This window comes from Tenebrio molitor, chromosome 4, assembly GCF_963966145.1.
Source record: "Tenebrio molitor chromosome 4, icTenMoli1.1, whole genome shotgun sequence".
Taxonomy (NCBI): domain Eukaryota; kingdom Metazoa; phylum Arthropoda; class Insecta; order Coleoptera; family Tenebrionidae; genus Tenebrio; species Tenebrio molitor.
Genome location: NC_091049.1, coordinates 6,023,750 through 6,048,320, shown reverse-complemented (window position 1 = coordinate 6,048,320; position 24,571 = coordinate 6,023,750). Strand labels below are relative to the sequence as shown.

Below are 24,571 nucleotides of genomic sequence, written 5' to 3'. Positions count from 1 at the left end.
GTGAGCATTAGCAGAACAAACGTTTTTCTAATAAAATGTTGTTTCGAATTATTTGTTGAAAGAAGCTTGAAGAAGACAATTTCACTTAACGTGCGCTTGTTTTCGAAATGGTTGCGTTTGCGGCGACCGTTCTTATTCTACAGATCATCACGATCCACTCTTTGGAAAACTTCATCGATCGACACTTTCAAGACGAAACGGTCGTCTTGGTTAGCTCTGATTTTGGAGTTTGGGGCGAAAATCTGGATTTTCTGTTGAGACGACAAGATCGGCCGAAGGTTATCGCAAATCCGGGAGTTCCCGGAGAAATGATCACTCCGTTTAAAAATTTCGTATTCGTGGAGGCAGACTTCGACTATTTCGTACCAGTTCTGGAGCAGTTGCGCCACAAATTCAACACCAGAGGCCAGTTGGTCGTGATCTTCCACGAAAACTCTACCGAAGATGATTTAAAATCGACGTTCGAAACGTTGTGGTCTTACTACGTCTACAACGTTGTCGTTTACGCAAATCTGACGCGATTCGTCACTTGGTATCCGTACAGTAGTGCCAGTCGGTGCGGCTCCGTTGTCAATCTGGTGACAAACGCAAAATCCCCATTTGCGAATAAAATCCCCAAAGATTTGGGAGGCTGTCCTGTGAATATCACCTGGAATAGGGTGTCGTACGTCGTGAAGATCCCCTTCGACGACGAAGATCCTGGATATGCTGTCAAAGTACTCAAGACCATCGGAGAAAAAATGAACGTCAAAATGGTGTACCTAAACGACAACATCAACTACTTCTCTTTGGCCATCAAATATGGAACGTTCCACCACTTGGTGCAAGACATGACGAGACGACACATCGACGTTGCTTTGACAATCGGTGACTTGCACCAGGGGAAAAAAGTAGAAACCGGCCAGCACATTCTCCTCTTCGGCCAGTACTTCGTTTTACCACCAAGAAAACGCGTCCCAAGAGGTGGAAAATTTTTGGAGATTTTCTCCGACGAAACCTGGTGGAGCATACTCGTGTCGGTGGTGTCAATGTCGATTGTTTGGAGATTCGTGACGGGAAAAGAACTGATCGGCAGCGTCTTCTACGTGGTGCAGCTGGCCGTGCAAAACGTGGTGAAACAAGCACCCAAAATCACCACCTCCAGATTGATTTTCGTCACGTTTCTCTTATCCGCGACCACTTTGAACTGGTGCTACCTGAGCCAGTTGAGCAGCGTCCTGACCGAGCCCAGCTACGAACCCAAAATCCAAACGATCTCCGATCTGGTCAAATCCGACAAAAAACTGAAGTTCTGGGAGTTTTACAAGGACCATTTCGCGACTTACGGCCGCGAAATCTGCGAAAACCTGATGAACAGGAGAGTCGAAAACTCTGACTCCATGACCCATTCCGGCATGATCAGAGAGTTTGTCGCAGATTTGGAGTACGGAGTTGTTCTGGGAGAAATCGCTTTGTTCCAATTCAAGAATCCGAAGGTGCTGCAAGTGCTCTCTTACGACAATGTACTGTGGCACGCTTTGGTGAAGTTGCGCGATTGATTCGTCTTTTGTTTCAGATCAACACGGTCCCTGTCGCGTGGAGCGTTCGTGGGGGGTTCCCCCTGCTGGACCGGTTCGATGGGTGGACTCTGCGTACCATCGAGAGTGGACTGGTATCGAAATGGGTCGACGATGCTTACAACGATAAATATTTTGTTCCCTATCAAAAGGTCGAAGGGTTTGTCCCTCTCGATTTTGACCACGTATTTTCGATTTTTGCGCTTTGGATTTTCGCTCTCTCCGTATCTTGTTCGTGTTTTGTCGCGGAAATAATCTGCGGAAACCCACGATTCAGATTTATAAAATGAACAAAGAAAACGTCGCTCACTGTCTTTCACTCACGGGTTTTCACTCACTCGTAATGTTTCCAATTTCCATTTGGTAACTCGCGGAATTTGCCTCTTCCACGACATGATCAGGAACATACAACTCTTCAACATCCCTTTCCACAACGTGCACACAACCATTTTACTGACATTACAAAACTTTGTTTATTTTTTATTTTGTTTTTTTACATACCAACAGATATGTCCAAAAGTGTGATTTATTTTTATTTAAAATTTTTAATGCAAAGTCAGACTCACTTTCTAAGGAGGTATCGAACAAAACCAAATACAGCACTCAAGAGTGAGGCCGCTTTCGTTCACTTGATTTGCATCGCAATCCGCGTGAACGAAAACTTTGCCTTCCTCACTGTCACTGTAAATAACTATTTCACGCTTCTTTCTCTGCCCTTATACCTGCGTCCATTCCTTTCCATTCCATCCCTTTCTTTGTCTTTTGTTTACAACTAACAAAAAACACTAATTGGCAACAATTAATAGAATAAAAACAAGTGATAGTTAATTAAAAATATTTTCTATGCACAAAATGCGTTTTTAATTACGCCTTTTATATCCAGCCAAAGTAACGAGAACACTATGAATACTTAATAATTCTGAGAGAATAATTATTGTTTACCACTCAGCAACATTAGCAGAACTATTAAAACACTCGGAAAATATTCTTTAACGATCTCGCCACTTTGGAACAAAACTTTATCCACTTCCTTCTTGTAACGCAACTAAAAGTGACACTTCGAGAATGGTGTCCTCAAAAATACTCGTTGCACTGATTTTACTGATCCCAAAAATCTACTGTTTGGAGAATTTCATTCGTCAATACTTCAGCGACGAAACACTCGTCGTGATCACCTCAAACTACGACGTTTTGGACGACAATCTCAACTTTCTATCGAGACAAAATCGACCAAAAATAATGGCAAATCCAGAAATCCCCGAACTGACAATAACTCAGTTCAAAAATTATATTCTGGTGGTGATAGATCGGGACAGTTTACTGTCATTCGTCGACGATCTACCCTACAAGCTCAACACTAGAGGCAAGATTTTAATCATCTTCGAGAAAAACTCCACCGAAGATGAGTTAAAATCGACGTTCGAAACGTTGTGGGGCTACTACATCTACAACGTCGTCATCTACGCGAACTGGACTGACTTCGTGACTTGGTACCCGTACAGAGCTACCAACCTGTGCGGCACCGCCGTCAATCTGGTGAGAAATCGTGACGACCCGTTCGCCGACAAAATTCCCCCAGATTTGGGAGGTTGTTCGATAAACGTCACCTGGAACACCGTCAGTCCCACCGTGAAGGACCCTTTCGACGGCAGCGACCCCGGATACGCCGTCAAAGTCCTCGACACGATAGCAGAAAAAATGAACATCACAGTGTCGTACTTGAGCAACAACTTGGACTACTTCGCTTTGGGCATCAAAACCGGAACCTTCTATCACCTGACCGTGGACATGAAGAGTCGAAGAATCGACGCCGCTTTGACCATGGGAAACGTGGGGGACCGTTGGGGCAAAGAAATAGAAACCGAACAACCTCTGTACCTCTACAACCAGAACTTGGTCTTGCCCCCGAGAAAACAAGTGCGACACGGTGACAAAATCTTGAGCGTCTTCTCGACGGCCATCTGGTGCAGTGTGTTGGCGTCGATGGGCGCGATGGCGCTGCTGTGGATGACCGCGACGGGGACGGACCTAAGCGGCACAGTTTTCTACGTGGTCCAGCTGACGGTGCAGAACGTCGTGAGGAGACCGCCCCGGGGGCGGGTTGCGCGGGTCATCTTCCTTTTGTTCCTCGCCTGCAGCGCCAACCTCAACTGGTGCTACCTCAGTAAACTGAGCAGCGTCCTGACGCGACCCAGCTACGAACCCAAGATTCGAAAGATCTCGGACCTGGTGAGGTCCGACAAGAAACTGAAGTTCTACAAGTTCTTCGAGAACTACTTGCGCAGCTACGGGAAGGAAATCTGCGACAACCTGATGAGTCGCCGAGGCAGCGATGGTGACAGGATGGTGGATTTTGCCGTCGAGACGGACTACGGTACTATAATGGGGGAACCCGAGGTGGCCCAATACAAAAACGCGGAGGCCCTTGAAGTGATCTACACCAGCGTAACGTCATAAAACAGCGGAGAACACCAGAAAACGATTTTTTTTCCAGATCGTCAGAGTCGGGGTCAACTGGAGTGTCCGGCGGGGGTTCCCCCTGCTTGACAGGTTCAACGCGTGGACTTTGCGCATGGTAGAGAGCGGCTTGGTGGTCAAGTGGTTCCGAGACGCTTTGAGTACCGTCCCCAAGCAGTTGATTCCTGACCAGGACGACGAAAAAATCGTCGCCCTCAACGTGGACCACGTTTTCGTGGCTCTCGTCCTCCTCCTCGTCGGTCTGTCGATATCTCTCGCGTGTTTCGTCGCCGAGGTGCTCTTCGGGGGGTGGCCGAAGCCGCCCCTTGGTTTCGTCGAATGAGCAAAATGAAGCGAGAGTAGAAGTACTGTCAAAAATACAGTAAATAGTTGATACAGCGTGACGTAAAAAATTTCTTTGTTGAGACGAGGAGGTACAGTAAGCAAAAAAAATTATGTCGCCCATGTGCACGGATGACAGATGTCAAAATGAAGAATAACAAAATGGCCGTTCAACGTTAAAAAGTAAACTTTAGACTTTAGTACACTTTACTAATATTATTGAACTTTCAAGTACTAGTAATATTGCAAAAAGAGAACTAGGACCTATTTCCTTACTACTAAATAAAACTAAGAAAAATCTGCAAAATCCAAACATTTTAAGTTACTTTTCCTCGTTCACGAAAGAAAATCTAACTTTTCAATGTCAGTTTGATAAACCTTAGCGTACTCGTGCGAAAATGAGTTTTTTTTTGCACTTGGTGTGAAAAAGTCAGAATATGAAAAAAACTCTTGTATGACACTCTTCTGAAAAGTGCGGTTAAGGCTAAGGCTAAGGTTAAACAGGATAATATTTTTAAAATTAAAATTCAGGTAGAGCACGAATAATTGTTTAAGGGGACCACAGAGTGGATCAGAGAGGAGCAGACCTTGTCATAGTCATAAATTCCATTAGTAGTATGTATTCAATAATAGAAAATTTTCTAATAACTTTTATTAAAAAAAATCTAATTCATCATGTTTATTGTATGCAGTAAATGAAAAAATAGTCATAAATTCTCACAACACGTGACATCTGTAAATACCTATGCAATTACATCTTATTAAAACACAATTTTTGTCAATATTATTATTGACAAATAAATTAGATTATTTCAGAAGTGTCACTGTAAACAATAAAGTGTGGGCAAAAAGCTTTTTATAGAGGGCGTCACAGAAATATTGTTCATCTTTGATGAAAGCCATCTTTTGTTAAATACTTATTTATACATATTTACATTCGTTCGTTATACCCAAGAAAAATATTTTTTATGAAAAAATTAATGTTTTTAGCACTTTCTTCAATGATTTATATGATTGTATAATAATTTAAATTAAGATACAATTTTCATCCATTAATAACTCCTGTTATTTTAAAATTTACGTGAGTTATCTAAAAAATTTTCTAATCACATTATTTTAATCTGTGTGTAGAAAATAATCGAAAAGAAAACAAACAAGATATCATCAAATAAACAAGAGCAACATTTTACATTAGTAAGAATGGGTAATTTACCAGCTTTATTACCAAACGCAACGCCGCTGATAAACAGATGTTTCGTTAAAATGTCAAATAAACGTCAATTTTAAAGCAATGGTGTTGTTGTTAACCTTGAAAGGAAGTTTTTTCGATTTCGGCAAAGTTTACGGACGTTTCCTGTAATTAAGCAACAATTATCCCAGAATAAGCGGTAGAATGGGTTTTACGATTGAAGACAAAGCATTTTTATTAGAATCTTACTTTCGAAACGGGGTGAATAGGCAACCAATAAAACGACTGTGCATAGCAAGTACAGTGTGGGACAAAATGATTATCACTTAGCTGGCTTTGGAATTTTTCCACAAGTAAATTTTCCTGCGCCGCTTTATTCTTTTTGAAGTAGCGATGTAGTTCTGTCAATAAATGTCATCAATCAAACGGACAATTATGTATTACAATTGACTGAATTGAAATAAGAAACGATTAAAATGTATAGGTACCATGCAAGAACACACTTTCATTATTGAGGCGTATTTCCGATCTGACCCCTCGCGATAAATCACATTTGGAATTTTGATGTATATTTTGAGGTTGGGGTACTGCCTTCCTTTTTTTTGTAGAACGGCACATCGTATTTTTACTAGAGTAATGCAAAGGTAACTAAATGAAGATCATTTTGTTCCACACTGTATAAATTTGGTACGATTCAAAGTAGACAAACGTTTCGATAAAACAAAAGATGAGGTAGGACTCTTGATTTGTTTTTTTTTTTGATCATCTTGTACTTGTAACGTAGAAATTTAATATTATTTATCGAGCGATCAAATTAATTTGTAATCGAGTTATCCATGAATCCGAAAACGTATGTCGTTACCTGAACAGCGCGAACACGGGTTAGGTTTTGATATAATTTGTTTCAAAATCAAAAATCTACCAACACTGCATTCTACCTCGAAAATATAACCGACAACGTCGCCAACTTTTGTTTTTAGTGTGTTTCAAAGTGTCAGAAAAACGTGGGGTTATGAAATAAAACTGTTGACAGTCGTTTTGGTCGTAGTTCATCGTGTTTTTTAAATTCTTCGAAGCACTTAATGAACGCTCGCTTTAATTTAGCGGTTAAAAGATTCCTTGTTTTTCGAGGCATTTTTATAATTTGATATTTGTGACACACTGAAAGTCAAATTTTGGCGGAAGGTTGGGCCAACCCAGAAAAATGGAACTTATCTAGGGATTTATTTTTTTCTACCAACATAATTCAACAGGTGGTGGATTTTTGATTTAGAAACAGATTATAGTTGACATTTCGCGTAAATTATTGCAACGGTGGTTAAAGTTATAACGAATTTCATTGCAAACTCTGTCCACTCATAGATTGCTTGACATAAATGTCACTAATAAATGTTCACTTTACGCTACAACAAATAGATCCGGCGCGAAATTTAAAAATTGGAAAGAGCAGGTTTACACGTGATGTTTTATTATTATTTTGCACTTAGGAAAGACGAAAGAAAAGTTCAGTATATTAGGAGTAATATATTTGATTTTATTAATACAGGGTATTTCACGAGTGATAATGTGCCCGACGGAATTAAAAATGCAACCCACAATACATTTTCGAATTTCCGAAAAAAGCTGGCTACTGAAATTAAAATATGCAGCTTTTTTCGGAAATGGCTAAACACAAGCAAGAGATTATTTAATATGTACTATTACGATCATAAAATTTTGGACATCAAACTTCTGTCACATTAAAAAAAATACTCTAAATCATGCTTTATTGAAACCGTCACATGAAAGATGAAATTGTTGTCAATTTGACACCGGTTTAAAATATAATTTTTTTAATATGCGAGTACATTTGGGTATTTGTTTTATATTTTTTATTAATTAAAACCTCATTCTATTCCATTTGTCTGATTTTTACAACTTTTTGAATATTTTTTCGATAAATCTGACATTCACATTTTCAAAATTGACACAATCAAAATTGAGGTTATTAATACATAAGGGTCGTTTTAGAATGCATGACAGCACGATGACATTAGTGTCCAAAATTTTTTGATCGCAATAGTACTCCTATTTAATGCATGAACAAAAATTACCTCTATCATTTTCGATGTTTGTAATTAGATTCTTGAGGCACGCACTGACTTCACAAATTTAAAAAAATCAACAAAAAATCGCAACGGAACAGATCAAAACCGCAACACGATCAAAACGAATAACTCTTAAAACCAGAGAATCGCAAAAGAAAGCTCTAAAGATGAAAAATCGGAAATCTAAATGCTTAACCACTTGACAGAACTGACAATTTCAAATTTGAAATGTCATATAATTTATTTTTCGCGTGGGTTTCATAACAACCAATGAGAATCAGTGACGCGAATGCTTCAAGATATTACCAACACAATCTATGATCCTTTCTTAATATTTTAATGTTATGGTTTGGGGATTTTGTTATCTAAGGATATTTAAAAAAATGCATTCTATCAGTAGACGTAGTCTACTTTGTTAATATTTTAATGTTCTGGTTTGGGGATTTTGTTATCTAAGGATATTCTATCAGTGGACGTAGTCTATACTCAGGATTAGGATTTGACGAAAAATTGAAATTAACAACAAAATTACTTAAAATGACGTAACTTTAAATCCCACAATTAAGCATATCAATCGCAAAATCTTAATATACGAAAACCCACAACCCCTAAGAAACCTTCCCTACAATAGTAGTTTATTTAATGAGTTCGTGCGTAAATTGGACCTTTTTTTGGCACGCAGAGCTAAGCACTTACATATCACCTGCGGAACAAATCTTGTTTTTACCACCTCGAAAAACCAAACCCAAGTGGAAAGAATTCTTCAAGTTTGACACTTTGACGGCGTCCTTCCTCGCACTGGTGATTTTCGGCTGTGGGTTATTGTTACGCCTGTTCTTCAAACTTCCACCTTTGCACTCTTTCTGGCTGTCCTTTCAAGTATTCATTCAACTTGCAACCTCTCTAGAGCCCAAATCGTTCTCCAGTAAGTTTTTCATCTGGTTCGTGGTGGTATTTTCGATGCTGGTCAACACTTTCTACTTAAGCATTCTGAGTGGAGTTTTCACAGAACCAAATTACGAAGCGAAAATCACAACCTTCGAGGATTTTGCAAAATCCGATGTTGTCTTGGAGTAGGGCGAACATCATTTCTGGCTGTTGTCGAACCTTTACGATTCGACCACTTTGAAGATGGTGGAAAAGAAGGTGAAATATACAAGACGAACGGGTTTGGAAGAGATTTTGTACTTTTTGGACAGACCTGATCACGCGTTTGAGGGAAGATTCAAGTACTGTCAAGTCTTCACTCAAACGCACCAACTAACGGAACTGGTTTCAGATTATAACTTCTTATTTTTTTCTATTGGTTCGACCGAGATGTCATCTCAAGGAAAAAATTGACTTTCTCGTTAGAGAAATCGAAGAGAAGGGTTCGAATCGATTTCTGGCATGTTCTTGTCCAAACGTATTTTGGAAGAAAAAGAGAACGTGACCATTTTGAAAGTTGATGATTTGCAAAGAGTGTTTCTTTTGTGGATGTTCGGGTGCCTTCTGGCAACCCTGACGTGTTTTGGGGAGCTGGCAAGGAAAAAAAAAATGAAATTCTGATTTAAAACAAGCGTCGATGAAGAGATTTCTTTTATTTAGAAATTGTAGTATTTCTTGGTCATTAATAATGTATTATCGTAAATGAGGGAAAATTTTAGGGAGGATTGTGTGGCATTTCTGTCAAAAATGATCGATTTTGGTGTATCAAAGATGAAATTGTATCGAAACTTGGTCGCAATAAAATCAAAAATTGTACCCAGAGGATCAAGAATTGAAGCAATTTTTCCATTTTGTTGATAGCTCACTCTCCTGGGACCATAATGAGAATCTGATTAGATTCTTTCCAATTCTGAACCATTACGAATTGTTCTAAATGCGTCTAGACCATACCATCGTCAAAGTTTTAAGCCATGAAGATTTATTTGCTTGTGCTAATTGTCTCAGCTGGTGTCGACTCGATGCCAAAGCTATCGATTGTCAACAAGGAGAATTATTTGAAGAAAATATTTGAAACAGATCAAGACTTGACGTTTGCCACAAGTACGACTTTCGCAAGTTGTGACTTCATTTTCGAAATCCCCAATCCAAAATTGTTGAGAAATTACAAGATAGAACGCACGCAGCGTGTCAACGACAGGAACTATAATTACGTCATAGTGGATGACGATTTTGTCCATTTCCAAAACACCATTTCCAGTTTGTTGAAGGAAGACAATTTGAAAGTCGCAGGAAAATATTTGATACGCGTGGGAAATCTAGGAGAGATCGAGATGCAACTGGTTTTTTCTTCTTTGTGGAAACACGAAGTGTACAACGTGGTCGTGGAAAACCAAGACCAGTTTTACACGTGGTACCCTTACGAAAAATGCGGAGAGGTAATTGTTCGTCGTAGCAACTTGAGTCGACTTTTCGCGAACAAAATCCCCAGAAAACTGAACTGCACTTTGAGGATCGATTGGTCTCGTTCGGCCATTTTCGTCAAAGATCCTTTCGACCAATCGGATCCTGGTGTTCAGGTTTTGTACGCGAATCAAGTGGTGGAGAGCATGGGGGCGTCCCCCGTGTACCTCCAAGACAACATCGACTTCATCAGCAAATTGATGACAACAAAACGATTCGATTTTGGCGCAGCGATGGTGGAGAAAAATGTAACTTTTGCTCTTGGCGGTTTCGGTTATTTCTTAGGAGAAGAGATTTTAAATTCGACTGTCATGTCAACTTTCATCGGTTCTTTGGAACAAGTCTTGGTGTTGCCTCCGCGAAGACTTCGACCGAAATGGAAAGAATTTTTCCGATTTCACACGTCGACCTTCAGCTTGCTGGTACTAACGGTACTCGCGTACGCACTTTTGACACGCCTAAGAACGAGAATGACGCTCTTGGACTCGATTGTTTTATCTTTCCAATTGTTCGTACAACTGTCGACTCCTCGGAGACCGCAGACACCGAGTCGAAGAGTGTTTTTGTTGTCCATGTTGATTTTTTCCATGTTGGTCAACTCGTTCTACTTGAGCATGTTGAGTGGAGTGTTTACTCGACCCAACTGCGACCCAGAACTGACATCCATCGAAGATTTCGCCAAGAGCGACATTCCTGTCGAGTGTCACACCAAGTACTTTGCCTTGTTGGGTAAATTTTTGGAACCTGCCACAAGGAAACTGTTACAGAGGAAATTGATCCACACGAACAAACGCGGTCTGGAACAAGTCTTCAGCTTTTTGGACAATGCGGATTACGCGATTTTCGCATCGACTTTGCGCTTACGCTTCGTCAAGAATGGGGAGCGCTTGGAGACGATTCGAGTACTGTTGGGTACTTTTCGAGAATGCCTCGATTGATACAGTTTTCATTTTAGTTTCTGGGATCGTATTATTTTTTCTTGATGCCTCCCAGGTCGCACCTCAAAGAAAGAATTGATCGCCACATCAGAGATATTGAAGAGAAGGGTTTGAGACATCGGTTCGAGGTGATCTCCATCATGTCTCTGCCCAAAGGAATTTTCAAAGAACCAGATAGAGTTGTCAGTGTAAATCTTGACAATTTACAAGGAATCTTTCTGCTGTGGGTTTTTGGTTGTCTCATGTCTGCTCTGATTTTTGTGGGGGAGTTGGTCTGGAGTAGAACTGCGAGTGGAGGGGAGTGAGGGATTCAAAATAAAGTTTCTGATAGATGACATTCCTTTTTTTTAAGCTTTGAACAATATTATCACAAGCAAAAACCACAGAACCAAAAAGTAGTACTGTAAGAGAATTAGGTCAGTAACTCTGCAACAAGTGTCAAAGTCGCTATCATAAATCCCACTAGCAGAACAATCAAAGCTAAAAATATGTGGTCAAGTGTGAGTTTGACAACTTGATCATCTTCGTCTTCAACGATTGTCATTTTTTGTATGTGTATGGACGCGTCGCGCACCCATTTGAGTATCAATCCGGACTCTCTGATCAACGCGATCCATTTATTAAATTGCTCCAGCAAGGGAAATCCATAACGCACACAAAGATTGACACCGACGGTATTAATCTGGAAGCAGTATCAAAATCGAGAGAACGTCAAAGTGGAGCCAGTGGCCCAGTGAAAAGTTTTGGACTCGTACCTTGTCGTGCACCAGAACTTCCAGTTTCTTGTTGTTTTTGATCCAGGCCAGATCGGTCTCGCCCATGACGATCCCGTGATCTCTTTTGTCGACAAAATCGCGTATCAAGCCGAAATGGTCCATTCGGTCGTCGTCCTCCAACCTTCTCCCAATCAGGTTTCGGTAGGTTGTGTTGCCGAAAGCGGCCAAGAACTGCACGTGGACAGTTTTGAATTTGAGCTTTTTGTCTGAGGCCAACAGGTCTTCCATTTTTCGAATTTGCGGTTCGTACTGGGGACTGGTCAAGATGCTGCTCAGTTGGCTCAAATAGATCCAGTTCAGGGCGGTCATGTACACCACAAACAGCAAGAACACCACTCGCAGAAGAGCGGACTTGGGGGGGTTTCCGACGCTCTGGAACGTCAACCTGACCACGAAGAAGACACTCCAAGGGAGGGGTTCTCGGGTCAGGTGTTTCCAAAAGACGATCATGGCGGTGATCGAGAACAAGATGGCGGTCCAGATCGCCGCCGAGAAAATCCCCAAGATGTTGCGATTGGCTTTGAGTTTTTTGCGCGGGGGGAACACGAAGAACTGATTGGTCTGGAAGAAGGGGCGTGTCGTTTCGACTTGCCTGTCCAGTCGATGAGTCAGACTGGCATACGCCACGCCCACGTCGATCCTCCTGACTGTCATGTCGTGGACCAAGTAGTGGTACGACCCGTTCCGCATGTTCTCCAAGAAGTAGTCGCTGTTGTTGCGCAAGTACTGCATCTCGATGTTCATCTGTTGGGCTATGGTGTCGAGGAATTTGATCGCGTACCCTGGGTTGCGGCGGTCGAACGGGGACCTCACCGCGTAGCTGAACTTGTTCCAGGTCACCTTGACAGGACACCCGTGCATGTCTTGGGGGATTTTGTCCGCGAAAGGTGACAGATTTGTCACCAGATTGACGACTGTACCGCACCGGTTGTCCACACCGTACGGGTACCACGTCACGAATCGCGTCCAGTTCGCCCAAACGACGACGTTGTGGACGTAGTAGCTCCACAACGTTTCGAATGTCGATTTTAAATCATCTTCGGTGGAGTTTTCGTGGAAGATCACCAAAATGCGACCTCGAGGATCGAAGTTGTACAAGAGTCGGTCCACGGACGCGGTCAGAGCGTCCGGATCGTCTTCCACGATGATGTAGTTTTTGTAAGCGCGGAGCGAGTGCGGAACGCGCGGGTTCGCTGCGATCTTCGGATTGTGCAGGTGCAGCAAAGGTTGGAGTTTTGGGTGCCAGTTTTCGAAATTTGAACTGACCACGACCACACTGTCGTCGTGGAAGTGTAGATTTATGAAGTTTTGTAAGGAGAGGGCCGTCGCCATTTCTACGATTAGCAGGAGAGACGAAGCGGCCATTTTAGACTTGGCTTGACAATTGAGTCGTTTATTTATGAGTTCGATTTCGCGTGTAGACAAATTGGAATGCATTAAGTGTCATTTGTCTACCATACATATTTATTTTCTTAATTATTAATAAATAATGGGATAAGTTTGTTGCTGATGGAAATGTCAAAGAGTGTCGACCTTGAACGGTAAATGTGCAAGGTTACAGCTTACACCCACGTTCGTAGGTAATTAAGATAAGTTCATCGTTTTTTCAGTGTTCCTGTGTAATTCGTGTGTTTTTAAGAAAGAAAAAAAAGTTATATCGGGCCGTTTCTGAGACTACAACCAATATTAGGGAGTAACGTGCGATCGAATAAAAAAAAAATCGAGCTACCTGGATTGTGCTATTCTGATGCTTTGATTGGTGCAAATCACCATTTTCGCCTACTCTAATTTTTTTGTATTTGATCGCACGGTAGGGTAACGCGATTTGGATAACTAATATCTATTCACTTTGATTGTGACCACAACGCAAAACATAGTAGGCGCTGTTTAGCTGTGTGCTGCATACGTTTTACACTAAATATTTGTGTGGTGTGAACATGATGTGAAAATGTCAGAATTGTCAAAACTTTACCATGCTAGTAAAGCAATGATTTTAATGTATTTATCAATATTAATAACGGAAGTCAATATTTGAAGTAGGAGAAACTAAAAACGTCTGTCCGATTCTGTGATCACGTCTGTTGAAAAGTGGGGTTATATCCAGGTACAGATTATTTAACGTAAAAACTTCGAAATAATCTCATGCAATTCTCGATATTAATGAAGAACGAAGGAAATGGTCATTTGGCAGTAAGACAAACGTGAAAAATGCCTGGGGATTACCTACTAAAGGTAATAAAAAATTTGCATTGATTCATACAAATATTTTCAGATAAAAACTAGTCAGACAGAAAGTTCAAAAAAATGATGTCCAGGGGAAGAAAAGGCAGAAGGTATCAAACTACAACACTTACTAGCCAAAATGTACAACAAAAAAAGCACAAATAGAGTTAACTTTATTGGTGATGTTCGTCTTTGTGAGTTGTTTTCCCGTTGGCTTCAATAAATGTCTCGAAACAAGTCAATATTAACCGTTTGGTCCCAACTTTGAGAAGACGACGTGGCATTTTCTTTTTGAATTCTAAAATTTTGTACCAAAACTCAATTTTATAGATATGCGCACAGTGTACGTCGAAAAACGTTTGCGCAAGTCGTTCTCCGATCTGTCTTTGTGAGCTTGACGTTTCTGTCAAAATGGCGCCTCCGAGAGTTGCCAACTGCGACTGGATTTAGTGTTATCTAAAATTCCCTATCAATAACCTAGCAACTGAAAAGTTACTAGGGAGTGGTCACAATCAAAATGAATAGATTATATTTTTCTTTATACCATACTGTTATTAGGATTTATCAGTACTCAATGCTTGATTGATATGACACCTATAACAGACTAGGCCGTTATTCAAAATTATCAGACCGAGGCCGTTATTTTTGATGCCATTGCTACGGTTACGGCACAAATGACAACTAAATTTAATTTTTGAAGTAAAGAGAAATGTCAGTCTTACAATTAAATCATCGCTAAATGTTAAGTATTATTGGTACAAAGAAAACTATAAAACAACATACGGCCGATATGGATATAACAGACTCGGTTGATTATAAAATCTCAACCTCGTCTGTTATATAACCCATATCGGCCTAATACCGTTATATACTATTTTGTTCGACACTGTCAGAATTTGAGAATTTTCTCTGTGTCACCAATTGTCAAAACGAAACGTCAAGCTAATTTTAAAGATTTTAAGCGATTCGGAGCCTTTAAGGGGCTCGTCGAACAAAAAAACGTTGTATTCAACTCGTTCGTGTGTAAATTGGGCCTTTTTTGGCACGAGTGGACCATCTTAAAACGCGAGTGAAACACACACAACGTCGTCGTTTGGGCGAACTGGACGCGATTCGTGACGTGGTACCCGTACGGTGTGGACAACCGGTGCGGTACCGTCGTCAATCTGGTGACAAATCTGTCACCTTTCGCGGACAAAATCCCCCAAGACATGCACGGGTGTCCTGTCAAGGTGACCTGGAACAAGTTCAGCTACGCGGTGAGGTCCCCGTTCGACCGCCGCAACCCAGGGTACGCGATCAAATTCCTCGACACCATAGCCCAACAGATGAACATCGAGATGCAGTACTTGCGCAACAACAGCGACTACTTCTTGGAGAACATGCGGAACGGGTCGTACCACTACTTGGTCCACGACATGACAGTCAGGAGGATCGACGTGGGCGTGGCGTATGCCAGTCTGACTCATCGACTGGACAGGCAAGTCGAAACGACACGCCCCTTCTTCCAGACCAATCAGTTCTTCGTGTTCCCCCCGCGCAAAAAACTCAAAGCCAACCGGAACATCTTGGGGATTTTCTCGGTGGCCATCTGGACCGCCATCTTGTTCTCGATCACCGCCATGATCGTCTTTTGGAAACACCTGACCCGAAAACCCCTCCCTTGGAGTGTCTTCTTCGTGGTCAGGTTGACGTTCCACAGTGTCGGAACCCCCCCCCAAGTCCGCTCTTCTGCGAGTGGTGTTCTTGCTGTTTGTGGTGTACATGACCGCCCTGAACTGGATCTATTTGAGCCAACTGAGCAGCATCTTGACCAGTCCCCAATACGAAACGCAAATTCGAAAAATGGAAGACCTGTTGGCCTCAGACAAAAAGCTCAAATTCAAAACTGTCCACGTGCAGTTCTTGGCCGCTTTCGGCAACACAACCTACCGAGACCTGATTGGGAGAAGGTTGGAGGACGACGACCGAATGGACTATTTCGGATTGATACGCGATTTTGTCGACAAAAGAGATCACGGGCTCGTCATGGCCGAGACCGATCTGGCCTGTATCAAAAACTACAAGAAACTGGAAGTTGTGGTGCACGACAAGGTACGAGCCCAAAATTTTCCACTGGGTCCACTTTGACGTTTTCTCGATTTTGATACTGCTTCCAGATTAATACCGTCGGCGTCAATCTTTGTGTGCGTTATGGATTTCCCTTGCTGGAGCAATTTGATAAATGGATCGCTTTGATCAGAGAGTCCGGATTGATACTCAAATGGGTGCGCGACGCGTCCATCCACATAAAAAAATGACAATCGTTGAAGACGAAGATGATCAAGTTGTCAAACTCGCACTTGACCACATATTTTTAGCTTTGATTGTTCTGCTAGTGGGATTTATGATCGCGATTTTGACACTTGTTGCAGAGTTACTGACCTAATTCTCTTACAGTACTACTTTTTGGTTCTGTGGTTTTTGCTTAAAAAAAAGAATTCAAAAGTCGTCTATGAGAAACTTTAATTTGAACTCCTTCACTCCCCTCCACTCGCAATTCTACTCCAGACCAATTCCCCCACAAAAACCAGAGCAGACATGAGGCAACCAAAAACCCACAGGAGAAAGATTCCTTGTAAATTGTCCAGATCTACACTGACAACTCTATCTGGTTCTTCGAAAATTCCTTTGGGCAGAGACATGATGGAGATCACCTCGAACCGATGTCTCAAACCTTTCTCTTCAATATCTCTGATGTGGCGATCAATTCTTTTTTTGAGGTGTGACCTCGGCGGCATCAAGAAAAAATAATACGATCCCAGAAACTAAAATGAAAACTGTATCAATCGAGGCATTCTCGAAAAGTACCCAACAGTACTCGAATCGTCTCCAAGCGCTCCCCATTCTTGACGAAGCGTAAGCGCAAAGTCGATGCGAAAATCGCGTAATCCGCATTGTCCAAAAAGCTGAAGACTTGATGCACACCGCGTTTGTTCGTGTGGATCAACTTCCTCTGTAACAGTTTCCTCGTGGCAGGTTCCAAAAATTCAGCCAACAAGGCAAAGTACTGGGTGTGACACTCGACAGGAATGTCGCTCTTGGCGAAATCTTGAATGGATGTCAGCTCTGGGTCGTAGTTGGGTCGAGTGAACACTCCACTCAACATGCTCAAGTAGAACGAGTTGACCAACATGGAAAAAATCAACATGGACAACAAAAACACTCTTCGACTCGGTGTCTGCGGTCTCCGAGGAGTCGACAGTTGCACGAGCAATTGGAAAGATAAAACAATCGAGTCCAAGAGCGTCATTCTCGTTCTTAGGCATGTCAAAAGTGCGTACGCGAGTACCGTCAGTACCAGCAAGCTGAAGGTCGAGGTGTGAAATCGGAAAAATTCCTTCCATTTCGGTCGAAGTCTTCGCGGAGGTAAGACCAAGACTTGTTCCAAAGAACCGACGAAAGTTGACTTGGCAGTCGAATTTAAAATATCTTCGCCTAAGAAATAACCGAAACCGCCAAGAGCAAAAGTTACATTTTTCTCCACCATCGCTGCGCCAAAATCGAATCGTTTTGTTGTCATCAATTTGCTGATGAAGTCGATGTTGTCTTGGAGGTACACGGGGGCGCCCCCATGCTCTCCACCACTTGATTCCCGTACAAAACCTGAACACCAGGATCCGATTGGTCGAAAGGATCTTTGACGAAGATGGCCGAACGAGACCAATCGATCCTCAAAGTGCAGTTGAGTTTTCTGGGGATTTTGTTCGCGAAAAGTCGACTCAAGTTGGTACGATGAACTATTACCTCTCCGCATTTTTCGTAAGGGTACCACGTGTAAAACTGGCCTTGGTTTTCCACGACCACGTTGTACACTTCGTATTTCCACAAAGAAGAAAAAACCAGTTGCATCTCGATCTCTTCTAGATTTTCCACGCGTATCAAATATTTTCCGGCGACTTTCAAATTGTCTTTCTTCAACAAACTGGAAATGGTGTTTTGGAAATGGACAAAATCGTCATCCACTATGACGTAATTGTAGTTCCTGTCGTTGACACACTGCGTGCGTTCAATCTTGTAATTTCTCAACAATTTTGGATTAGGGATTTCGAAAATGAAGTCACAACTTGTGAAAGTCGTACTTGTGGCAAACGTCAAGTCTTGATAGGTTTCAAAAATTTTCTTCAAATAGTTCTCCTTGTTGACAATCGATAGCTTTGGCATCGAGTCGACACCAGCTGAGACAATTAGCACAAGCAAATAAATCTTCATGGCTTAAAACGCATTTAGAACAATTCGTAATGGTTCAGAATTGGAAAGAATCTAATCAGATTCTCATTATGGTCCCAGGAGAGTGAGCTATCAACAAAATGGAAAAATTGTTTCAATTCTTAATCCTCTGGGTACAATTTTTGATTTTATTGCGACCAAGTTTCGATACAATTTCATCTTTAATATATCAAAATCAGTCATTTTTGACAGAAATGCCACATAATCCACCCTAAAATTTTCCCTCGTTTACGATAATACATTATTAATGACCAATAAAAACTACAATTTCTAAATAAAACAAATCTCTTCATCGATGTTTGTTTTAAATTAGAATTTCTTTTTTTTCTTTGCCAGCTCCCCAAAAAACGTCAGGGTTGCCAGGAGGCACCCGAACATCCACAAAAGAAACACTCTTTGCAAATCATCAACTTTCAAAATGGTCACGTTCTCTTCTTCTTCCAAAACACGTTTGGCCAAGAACATGCCAGAAATCGATTCGAACTCTTCTCTTCGATTTCTCTAACGAGAAAATCAATTTTTTCCTTGAGATGACATCTCGGTCGAAGCAAGAGAAAAAAATAAGAAGTTATAATCTGAAACCAGTTCCGTTAGTTGGTGCGTTTGAGTGAAGACTTGACAGTATTCGAATCTTCCCTACGCTCACTTTATTATTGACGTATTCCAGTCCAAATTGAGTTGAAACAAACGCGTGATCAGGTCTGTCCAAAAAGTACAAAATCTCTGCCAAACCCGTTCGTCTTGTATATTTCACCTTCTTTTCCACCATCTTCAAAGTGGTCGAATCGTAAAGATTCGACAACAACCAGAAATGATGTTCACCACAATCCAAGACAACATCGGATTTTGCAAAATCCTCGAAGGTTGTGATTTTCGCTTCGTAATTTGGTTCTGTGAAAAATCCACTCAGAATGCTTAAGTAGAAAGTGTTGACCAGCATCGAAAATACCAGCACGAACCACATGAAAAACTTACTGGAGAACGATTTGGGCTCTAGAAAGGTTGCAAGTTGAATGAATACTTGAAAGGACAGCCAGAAGGAGTGCAAAGGTGGAAGTTTGAAGAACAATAATCCACAGCAGAAAATCACCAGTGCGAGAAAGGACGCCGTCAAAGTGTCAAACTTGAAGAATTCTTTCCACTTGGATTTGGTTTTTGAGGTGGTAAAAACAAGATTTGTTCCGGAGGTGATACGTAGGTTCTTAGCTCTACATTCCCACGGCTGGCTCTTCCAAAATAATATTTATAACCACCAACAGAGACGGTGACGTTTTCTTCTTTCATAGATTTGACAAAATCAAAAGAACGATTCGCTTTGGATTTGGTGAAGAAACCAACGTTTCCATTTGAATACTGAAGAGACACTCCCATCCTTTTTGCAATTTCGTTGACGTACAAGATAATGGTTCCAGGATCTGCGTCATTGTGAGCATTCTTGGTAATGAGAGATGATTGAGACCAGTCGACCTTCCAAGTGCAGTCGAGTTTCTTGGGGATTTTGTTAGCAAAAACTTAAGTCAAGTTCGTACGACGAACTGTCAACTCTCCCCACCTCTCGTAAGGGTACCAAATGTAAAACTGGTGATTCCTTTCGATCACGACATTGTACACTTCGTACACAACAAAGAAAAAAACAATCGCATCTCAAACTCCTCTAGATTACTTTTCATTTTTATCAAATATTTTCCATTGACTTTCAAATTGTTTTCTTTCAACAAATTGGAGATGGTGTTTTTAAAATCAACATAGTCGCCATCTACGATGACGTAATTGTAGTTTCTGTCATTCTTGCTGCTTAACTGTTCCCCTCCCTTGTAGTTCCGTATCAATTTCGGGTTGGAAATTTCAAAAATAAAGTCATTTTGGAAAGTTGTACTTGTCGCAAATGTAACATCTTCGTCGATATTAAATATTCCTTTCAGACAATTTCCTTTTTCGTTGTCGATCAAGACACTTGATTTTGTCCATTCTGATGTGACCAAGACAACCAACACAAAAAAATAAAGCTTAATCATTTGTAAGCAGATACTTTGATAATGGCCCAAACACAATAGACCAATTTGTAATTACATACTACGGATGAAACAGTCGATAAAAATAATAATTGTTTTGAACGAATTCTCCCCTTGAAACATGAACACCTGTAGATTTTGACAAACGAAATAAAATTCAACGATTGCTAAATGTTTAAATATACTATTTACTTATCATGGAAAATGTAACACCCAGAAACTTTGTACAATAGTTGGGCCACAACTAAGATAAGACAGTGAAAGTTTCAGTAACATTGGTCTTCAAACCAGGCACGACAACACCGTAACACGGTGGCCACATTTCGTCCCACACGATGAGCGATTGCCGTATCTATAGGAAAGACCTGTTTCTCGGCCGTCTTCGTAATGCACTTCGACTTCGTCTCGGTCTTCCATCTTTGGGCTTAGCCCAAAAAGACTCACTTCTACTCTTAATGATACAGGGTGTACCTAAAAAAGAAGACGAGTCCATAGCTCCCTTATTTATCGGACGATTTTAATTATCTATATACCAAATTAAATGGTTGTGAATAGGCTACAAGATGGCCTACTAAATTCACGTATAGCCCTAAGGGCTTCAAGGCTAAACTGTCAAAAAAAAAAATCTAATGGGAACACATTTTTTTTAGCAATTCTGATAGATTTTTATTCTGAAAACAACATTGTACCACAAGTATAACCTCACATAAAAAAATTACACCAACTAACAAATTAATAATAACGTAGGGATTGGGCAATGTTTAGCGCAAAATGGAGCGCATAGACGATATAGTAGCGTTTTTTTTTACTTTTTTTTTTTGTTACGTAAGTGTATACATTGTTGTTTACAGAATAAAAATCTCTATCGGAATTATTAAAAAAAAAGTATGTGTTTGCATTTGGAAAAAAATATTTTGACAGTTTACTATTGAAGCCTTTGAGGCAATACATGAATTTATTAGGCTCTTTCGTAGCCTATTCACAACCATTTAATTTGGTGTATAAATCGTTAAAAATCCTCCTATAAATAAGGGAGTTATGGACTCGTCTTCATTTTTTGGGGACATCCTATATAATCTAGTACATATTTTGTTTGGTTTAAAAATGATAGATATAATCTTCCAGTTTAATTTTTTTGTGATAATTATTATTATTACTATGTATTATTTTTCCAGGCTAATTCCCCACAAAAAACCACAGTCGACAATATGCACCCCGATATCCACAAAAGAAACACCCCTTGCAAATCGTCAACCAACAAAATCGTAACCCTTTCCTTCTCTTCCAAAACTCGTTTGGCCAAAAACATGCTAGAAATCAATTCGAACTTGTGTCTCAAACCCTTCTCTTCGATATCTCTGACGTGAAAGTCAATTTTTTCCTTGAGATGACATCTCGGTCGAAGCAAGAGAAAAAAATAAGAAGTCAAAGTCTAAAACGGGCTCTATTAATTAATGTATTTTAGTGTGAAGACTTGACAGTACATGAATCTTCCCCACATTTTCTTTATTCTTAATGTATTCTAAATGCAACCGAATTGAGAAGAAGGCGTGATCAGGTCTGGCTAAAAAATAGGAAATGTCAACCAAACTTCTCCGGTTCGTTCTGATTATTTTCTTTTCCAACATGCTTCTAGTAGTTGAATCGTAGCCACTCAGCAATATTGAACAATAACTTTCTGGGCATTCGAACACGATATCACTTTTTGCAAAATCATCGAAGGATGTGACTTTTGCTTCGTAATTAGGTCGTGTAAAAACGCCACTCAGAATGCTTAAATAAAAACTGTTCAGCAGCATCGAAGATACCAACATGCACCACACAAAAATTTTACTGGAAAAAGTCTTGGGTTTTAGAGATATCATGAATTGAATATACATTTGAAAAGACAGCAGGAAAGACTGAAGACGTGGGACTTTCAAAAACAGATTTATCAATAATCCACATCCCAACATCACTGTTGTGATAAAGATCGCTGTCCAAGTGTCAAACTTGAAGAATTCTCTCCATCTCGGTTTGGTATGTCTCGGTGGTAAAATCAAGAGTTGTTCCAGAGGTGCCAGGTAAGAACTTTGCCCTGTATTGGTCAGGTTTAACACTCCAAAAAAATAAGTATAGCTACCGACAGCGACGGTGACGTTGTTTTCCTCCATCGCTTTGTCAAATTCAAAAGAGCGATTTGTTCTGTATCTGTCTAAAAATCCAGCGCCTGTTTTTGAATACTGAGGAGACACTCCCATTCTTTTTGCTATTTCGTTAACGTACAAAATAAAAATTCCAGGATCTGTTTCGTTGTGAGCATTCTTGACGACCGTAGAGGATGATGTCCAGTCGATCCTCAAAGTACAGTTGAGCTTCTTGGGAATTTTGTTGGCAAAACCTTGCGTCAGATTGGTACGACGAACTGTCATTTCTCCCCACCTCTCGTAAGGGTACCAAGTGTAAAACTGGTGATCGGTCTCGATCACGACATTGTACACTTCGTATTTCCACAACAAAGAAAAAAATAATCGCATCTCAAACTCCTCTAGATTATTTTTCATTTTGATCAAATATTTTCCGTTGACTTTCAAATTGTTTTCTTTCAACAAATTAGAGACGGTGTTCTTAAAATCAACATAGTCGCCATCTATGATGACGTAATTGTAGTTTCTGTCATTCTTGCTGCTTAACTGTAACCCTCCCTTGTAGTTCCGTATCAATTTCGGGTTCGAAATTTCAAAAATAAAGTCGTCATTTTGGAAAGTTGTGCTTGTCGCAAATGTAACATCTTCGTCGATATTAAATATTCCTTTCAGACCATTCTCTTTCTCGTTGTCGATCAAGAGACTTGATTTTGTCCATTCTGAAGTGACCAAGACAATTAACACAGTCAAATAAATCTTCGGCATTTGTAAGCTGAGACTTTGGTGGTGGCCCAAACAGAATAGAACAATTTGTAATAATTTGTCCTTTTCGAAATAGATTTATTATTCATTGATGATGCAAAATTGGTCCCATTTGGAAATACGTCGTGTCAGAAACATTAGATAAAAATAACTCTCTTGAAAACGGTTTTCTACAAAACGAAATGATTCCCTAATAATTGTTAAACCAACTCCTCACTTAATATTACAGTCGATAAACATCCACAAAAGAAAGACTTATTGCAAATCGTCACCACCTCCTTCCATGAAACTTGTTTGGCATCGGAGAAACCAAATTCCCCCAAAAGCCAAAGCAATCAACACAAAACAATATACTTTCGGTTGTATCTTAAATTCTCTGATGCTGGTTGGAAAAGAAGAAAAACAATTTGTCATTCCCATTTGAAGAAAATTCAAAAAGTGATTCCACTCGAAGAAAACACGCCAAACTTTTACGGACATACATTAGGGGCTTGAACAAAAAAATTCGATAAACTGATTGGGTTTTAATTCTCCCGGGACTACTGATATAGTTTATTACTCCAATAAATTGTCTGGTCGACCCCCCAAACCATTGATTTTTACAAACAAAACATCACTCTTCACTTTGTTCTAATTGTTACACCCGATACACAAAATGACGGTCCAGACAAGCAGACAAATTCTTATTTAAAACCTTCTCCTCCTCCCCCAACATAGACCTTCGTGGTCGCTTTCGTGACCAACTCCCCCAAAAAAGCCACACTCGACAGAGCGCACCCGAACATCCACAAAAGGAAAACTCCTTGCAAATCGTCAACTTTCAAAACTGTGACCCTCTCCTTCTCCTCCAAAACCCCCTTGTCCAAAAACAAACTAGAAATCGCTTCGAACTTCAACCTGAGACCCTTCTCCTCGATGTCTCTAATGTGAAAGTCGATCCTTTGCTTGAGATGGGATCTGCGTGGCAACAACAGAAAAGAGTAGCTCGCCATCAACTGCAACAGATTCGATCAGTTCAAAATCGTCGAGTCTGGAGGCGACAGTACTCGAATCTTCCCCAAAGCGGCCACGTTCTTCACGAAGTTCAGGTGAACAGACGACGACAAAAACGCGTGATCGCTTCGATTCAAGAAGTACAAGATTTCGTTCAAACTTGACCGTTTCGAGGCCTTCGTCTTCTTCTCGATCAGGCTTTTGGTGTTTGGAGTGAAAAGCGACAACAGCGTCGAACAAAAGGCCGCGGGACACTCGAAAGGGATATCTGTGGTGGCGAAGTCGTTGAAGCTTGTGATCTTCGATTCGTAACTCGGTTCGGTGAAAACTCCGCTCAAGGTGCTTTGGTACAAACTGTTGATCAACATGGAAGAGACCAACAAAAAACAGAAAAAAACCTTGCTGGACAATCTCTTCGGTGTCAGGGGGATCGTCAGCTGGATGAACATTTGA

The 24,571-nt window shown here is 40.6% G+C and overlaps 2 protein-coding genes across 3 annotated transcripts in view; one reads left to right on the top strand and one right to left on the bottom strand.

Annotated features, from left to right (window-relative positions):
• LOC138127947 (serine/threonine-protein kinase MARK1-like) overlaps positions 1 to 24,571 on the bottom strand; it is a 67,611-nt gene that overhangs the window by 9,712 nt on the left and 33,328 nt on the right. The window lies entirely within an intron of this gene.
• Positions 108 to 2,350, top strand: LOC138127951 (uncharacterized). The gene is made up of 2 exons (XM_069044092.1): positions 108 to 1,502; positions 1,556 to 2,350. Exons 1-2 carry the CDS (start codon positions 108 to 110, stop codon positions 1,844 to 1,846), a joined length of 1,686 nt encoding a protein of 561 aa, XP_068900193.1. The 3' UTR covers positions 1,847 to 2,350.

Excerpts from the sequence above, each read along its gene's own strand:
- LOC138127951 (XM_069044092.1), top strand. The coding sequence starts at position 108 with ATGGTTGCGTTTGCGGCGACCGTTCTTATTCTACAGATCATCACGATC. Across the intron at positions 1,503-1,555 it reads AAGTGCTCTCTTACGACAAT|ATCAACACGGTCCCTGTCGC; the intron begins GTACTGTGGCAC and ends CTTTTGTTTCAG.